The 6,000-nt window shown below is 40.0% G+C and overlaps 1 protein-coding gene across 2 annotated transcripts in view; it reads left to right on the forward strand.

Annotated features, from left to right (window-relative positions):
- Positions 1 to 6,000, forward strand: part of thap1 (THAP domain containing, apoptosis associated protein 1) — a 35,836-nt gene that overhangs the window by 5,046 nt on the left and 24,790 nt on the right. For both annotated transcript variants that reach the window (XR_004213791.1, XM_031875766.1), the window contains exon 2: positions 3,152 to 3,344. Coding sequence is in view for 1 of the 2 variants with exons in the window: in XM_031875766.1 (XP_031731626.1) it covers positions 3,152 to 3,344 (193 nt within the window). In the remaining variant the exon portion in view is untranslated. The remainder of the gene's footprint in view (positions 1 to 3,151; positions 3,345 to 6,000) is intronic.

Raw genomic sequence — 6,000 nt, forward strand, 5'->3', positions numbered from 1 at the left:
GCAGAGGCATGAATACCCGCATGACGGGATGCGGCGGCATTAACGAACAATGCACATAGTCAAAACACGCATTCCACCATACACTCAAGAGCACGGGCCATTCAAATATTATTCATATCGGAGGGAACAATATTACCCATATCATGAAAATGACACGATAGAGAAATTAACAGAGTAACTCTCCTATCACTCCCTCCAGGAAATACACGACTCCTTAGTTCTTGTTACTGACGGATTTATTCGTCTGTCAACACTGAGAGGGAAAATTAGTCCACATGAATCTTCAAAGTAGATTACTTCAAAACTTAAACTTTAACACTTTGCGCGGAGTATATAGACCGCTCCCGCTTCGCGCGTCTTCTTGTTGCTGTGCACCGGCTAAATGTGTCCCCAGCGCAACATAGGATGTAATAATAGTTCCTATCACATATAAAACTAAACGAAAATCCTTATTCATAAAAACAAGTTGTACAAATGATAAAAAATAAACAAGCATATTAAATAGTGACTTAAATCATATTTATGGCAGTTAAAGCTACTGCAGTTAACTTATCAGAGCTGCTGTTCACTATTTAGCTGCTGTTCCTCCTTTCTTTGTTAACAAAGAGTTTAATCTCACGGTTGTTCAGTACAGCCATGCATTTTAGTTCCAGTAAGAAGTCCTTCTCGATTCATGGACGCCAGTGAAGACAGTCGAGCCTCCCCACTTGTATTTCTTGAATACGTTTTAATGCGTTTGAGTGCTGAAAATGTCCGCTCGACAGAGGCAGCAGATTTTGGGATTGTCACCGCCCAACATGTCAGGCTAAATCACTGACCAATCACGTATGGCTAGGCCAGCTAGCAGGCTCTGGCACGTCAAAGAATACGCCCAACATGTCAAACTAAAGATCTGATTGGTTGAACACTATGACAATCAACAATATCGTCCCCATTCACTTAAACTGCAAAGGGCTGCACTTGTGAGTCTGCAGGCCTCGGGCCTCTCTTCTTACCTGGAGACACAGAGGTGAAATCTGATTGGATAAAAGCTCTACTTAAAACAAGCTGCACTGGAAGCAGAGCAACTGAGGAAGACAATAGCTGCGCAATGAGAAAATAAGATAATGGGAAAAATATTTTTATAAATTATAATACATGTAGTGTATTTAAGAAAAATTATTAAATTATAAAATAGATATAGCTTTGTGATTCTGTTTAGGCCAGCAGAGAAGGCCTTGATATATATATATATATATATATATATATATATATATACATACACACATACATACACATACGTATATATATATACACAGTGGGTACGGAAAGTATTCAGACCCCTTTAAATTTTTCACTCTTTGTTTCATTGCAGCCATTTGCTAAAATCAAAAAAGTTAATTTTATTTCTCATTAATTAACTCAGCACCCCATCTTGACAGAAAAAAACAGAAATGTAGAAATTTTTGCAAATTTATTAAAAAAGAGAAACTTAAATATCACAAGGTCATAAGTATTCAGACCCTTTGCTGTGACACTCATATTTAACTCACATGCTGTCCATTTCTTCTGATCCTCCTTGAGATGGTTCTACTCCTTCATTGGAGTCCAGCTGTGTTTAATTAAACTGATTGGACTTGATTAGGAAAGGCACACACCTGTCTATATAAGACCTTACAGCTCACAGTGCATGTCAGAGCAAATGAGAATCATGAGGTCGAAGGAACTGCCCAAGGAGCTCAGAGACAGAATTGTGGCAAGGCACAGATCTGGCCAAGGTTACGAAAGAATTTCTGCAGCACTCAAGGTTCCTAAGAGCACAGTGGCCTCCATAATCCTTAAATGGAAGAAGTTTGGGACGACCAGAACTCTTCCTAGACCTGGCCGTCCAGCCAAACTGAGCAATCGTGGAAGAAGAGCCTTGGTGAGAGAGGTAAAGAAGAACCCAAAGATCACTGTGGCTGAGCTCCAGAGATGCAGTAGGGAGATGGGAGAAAGTTCCACAAAGTCAACTATCACTGCAGCCCTCCACCAGTCGGGGCTTTATGGCAGAGTGGCCCGACGGAAGCCTCTCCTCAGTGCAAGACATATGAAAGCCCGCATAGCCCGCACAGACTATGAGAAATAAGATGCTCTGGTCTGATGAGACCAAGATTGAACTTTTTGGCGTTAATTCTAAGCGGTATGTGTGGAGAAAACCAGGCACTGCTCATCACCTGCCCAATACAATCCCAACAGTGAAACATGGTGGTGGCAGCATCATGCTATGGGGGTGTTTTTCAGCTGCAGGGACAGGACGACTGGTTGCAATTGAAGGAAAGATGAATGTGGCCAAGTACAGAGATATCCTGGAAGAAAACCTCTTCCAGAGTGCTCTGGACCTCAGACTGGGCCGAAGGGTCACCTTCCAACAAGACAATGACCCTAAGCACACAGCTAAAATAACAAAGGAGTGGCTTCGGAACAACTCTGTGACCATTCTTGACTGGCCCAGCCAGAGCCCTGACCTAAACCCAATTGAGCATCTCTGGAGAGACCTGAAAATGGCTGTTCACCAACGTTCACCATCCAACCTGACGGAACTGGAGGATCTGCAAGGAAGAATGGCAGAGGATCCCCAAATCCAGGTGTGAAAAGGTTGTTGCATCATTCCCAGGAAGACTCATGGCTGTACTAGCTCAAAAGGGTGCTTCTACTCAATACTGAGCAAAGGGTCTGAATACTTATGACCATGTGATATTTCAGTTTTTCTTTTTTAATAAATTTGCAAAAATTTCTACATTTCTGTTTTTTTCTGTCGAGATGGGGTGCTGAGTGTACATTAATGAGAAATAAAATGAACTTTTTTGATTTTAGCAAATGGCTGCAATGAAGCAAAGAGTTAAAAATTTAAAGGGGTCTGAATACTTTCCGTACCCACTGTATATATATGTATATATATGTATATGAGAGGTTCAATTTCCTGTTCCCAGCAGAATGAGCGGAGTTCTGAGACTAGATGTCCGCTGACAGGGCCATGCTATAGCTAACAATGTTGACAGAAAGTTAACTTCTTTAATAACCTAAATGATAATCAGACTAGGAACTGATTAAATGTGGTAGTGATACAATAAATACTATAGAAGGCACAAATCTTGAGGTAATCAAAGAGATATATTTCTTATTTTGACAGGTTTCCTCTGGCACGCCCAGATGTTAGTGCTAAATGGGTGGCGGCGATGAGGAGGAACAACTTTAAGCCAACAAAGTACAGTAACATCTGCTCGCAGCACTTCACCAAAGACTGCTTCAAGAGAGAGTGCAACAACCGAGTGCTGAAGGAGAATGCTGTGCCGTCGCTCTTCACCTTCAACCTCAACATCAAGGTGAAGCAACTGAGCACATTTCCATTGCAGTCCACACTCATTTGATTTGGACCAGGTAAAGGATTATACACAGAAATTTCAACTTTTAGTTCTGGAGCATCTTTATTAGTTCAAAATGTATCTATTTCTAACTTGTTTACAAGGTGGAGATTTACTCATTAAATTAAAACAGGCTGCACCACATTAGCTGGCTCTTAAGTAGAGATAATTTATCTAACTAAATAAGGATAAGGATGTTTATTGTCATCGTAAAAACATACAACGAAATTAAGTTGGCGACTCATCTGTCAGTACAGCAACCTATGAACTGCCAGGTGTAACTAATAACCTAAATGACTAAATACATTTTAGATTTCTAATAATATATTAACAGTTTAGATCGAAGAAAATAATTCATTGTCGGAAAAGCAAAGACGAATGAGATTAATGATGGGACTTTTGTTTTCAAGTACTAGTTTGCATGTTCATATCATTCAAGCTGCAGAGTGGGAAAAAATGTTCACATCAGCCAGTTGCATTTCACGTTCAGAGATATTAGGAATTTCTGACAGCTATGATATGTAGTAGAGGAACAAATCCCCAAAAAAGGCTTTAGTTTTTAGGATACCCCAACCCATAACCATGTTTTTTTCATAATTTATGTTGAGTAAAACAAAAGGTGTTTGTTTACAAGAGTGGCCCTGCTACACGTGTAACCAAACATATATAAACAAACAATACTTAATACTTAAGAAAGTAGGGGTCCGTGTGTAGTAGCACTCTAATATTTTGATTAGCAGTATTATTTAGGACACTTGGTGGCGGTTATTAGATGCACAGGGCTGTATAACTAGTGGCATAGGTGAGAGGAAGAGGTAGGCACAGGTGAATAAGGAGCGCATATGATTCTCACTAGACCAGACCAGAGGAACAGAGCAACACATTATAACTTTTAGAATAGGAAAACCTCTTACGTTCATTCATCTTTTTGCTCATACTACTTCAATCAACAAACTAAACTACAAATAATGACTGGAAAATCTGTTGTATTGGTTCTGCATCAAAGCATTCCTACCTAACTATCATTCCTACCCAACTGTAAAAAAGGACATTGAAAAAGCTGAAAATCGCCATTACAATATATCAAATAATAGACATTTCTTTATCATTCGAAATACATTCTTTCTTTATATGTTTTCCTTGAATAACATACCACATATGATAATACTATGAGCCAACCCATGACTCAATATTTTTGCGGGATTAGGCTGAATTACTTGAAAAATATAACAATATATCATAAATTGACTCATAAATGAATAATACATTGTAAACAGTATAGATAAACATCGGGGTTCTCCATATATGCATATTCTTTATATAGCTTGTTTTATCATTCAATTCAGAGATGTAAAGTTAATATTTAGCCTTCTATTTAGCATTATTTTAAGATTTACCAAGTTTCTCCATGGGATACATTAAATAAATGATTTTCTTCATACTAGCTTAGCTAGCTAGTCGGTGGTGGTAGTGCCATCAGCAAATTTAATGATTGTGCTGGAGAGGGCTGAGCACGCAGCCTTGAGGGGCACCAGTGCTGAGAGTCAGGGTGGAAGATGTGACTATCCACACTGGGGTTTGCCCGTCAGGATCTAATCACAGAGAGCGCGGTCCCTGGTCGCTTGAGCTTAATGAGGAGCTTGGAGCGCACAATGGTGTTGAAAGCTGAACTATAGTCAATGAACAGCATTCTTACATATGCATTCCTCTGGTCCTGGTCGAAGAAGGCATTGCGGCATTTTCTGTCGATCTTTTTGGCCTGTAAGTAAATGGACGAGGGCCCAGTGAGTCTGGGAGGGTGGAGGTGATATCGATTTTGACTAACAGCTCAAAGCACGTGATGATGTTGGAGGTGAGTGCTACTTTGTTGCGGCTTTCTTCTTTTTTGGGGCATTGACAGTAGGGATCTTCTTGAAACACATGGGAATTAAAGACTTATGCCAGTTGGTATGCACAGACCTTAAGAGCTCGGCCCCAGGGTCCAGGTGCCTTGCGTGGATTAATCCTTTTGAAGGATCTGCACACATCTGCCCTGGATATAATAAGAGGGCAAGGATCCTGGGCCATTTGTACCTTCTCAACTGGGGAGTTGTTCTCAATGAGTGTGCAGAAAGTGTTCATCTGGGAAATTTGCAGGCATTACTTCAGCACTGCTGTTTTTTTCTTTTGTAGTCTGTGATGGTTCTTAGTCCAGACAACATGCCTCTGTTGTTGGAGCCCTGGTATTCAGACTGCACTTGGTCCCTGTATTGTCTCTGGACACTAGTAGCTCTCTGTAGCTCATGCCTGGATTTTCTGTACTCATTTAAATTGTAAGTGTCAGTTTGTGCTTTAACTTTGGTACGAACTACCCTGTTAACCCAGGAGGGCCCTCAGAGATAGTAGAATAAATAGCTATGGACAGGGTCCAACATTGTGCTTTGAAGAAGATTACTTGATTTAATGTATCCTATGGAAAAACAAGGTACATCTTAGTAGGAATGATAAATAGAAGGTTAAATGTCAACTTTTTTATCATTGATTTGAATGGAATAACAATAGGCTATGCAAATACAGAGGACCTCGGTGTTTACTTACACTGTACGCTTAACCTTCATATACAAACACTACTATATAT

The sequence above is a fragment of the Anarrhichthys ocellatus genome, unplaced genomic scaffold (genome assembly GCF_004355925.1).
Source record: "Anarrhichthys ocellatus isolate YVR2014 unplaced genomic scaffold, GSC_Weel_1.0 scaffold95, whole genome shotgun sequence".
Classification (NCBI taxonomy): Eukaryota; Metazoa; Chordata; class Actinopteri; order Perciformes; family Anarhichadidae; genus Anarrhichthys; species Anarrhichthys ocellatus.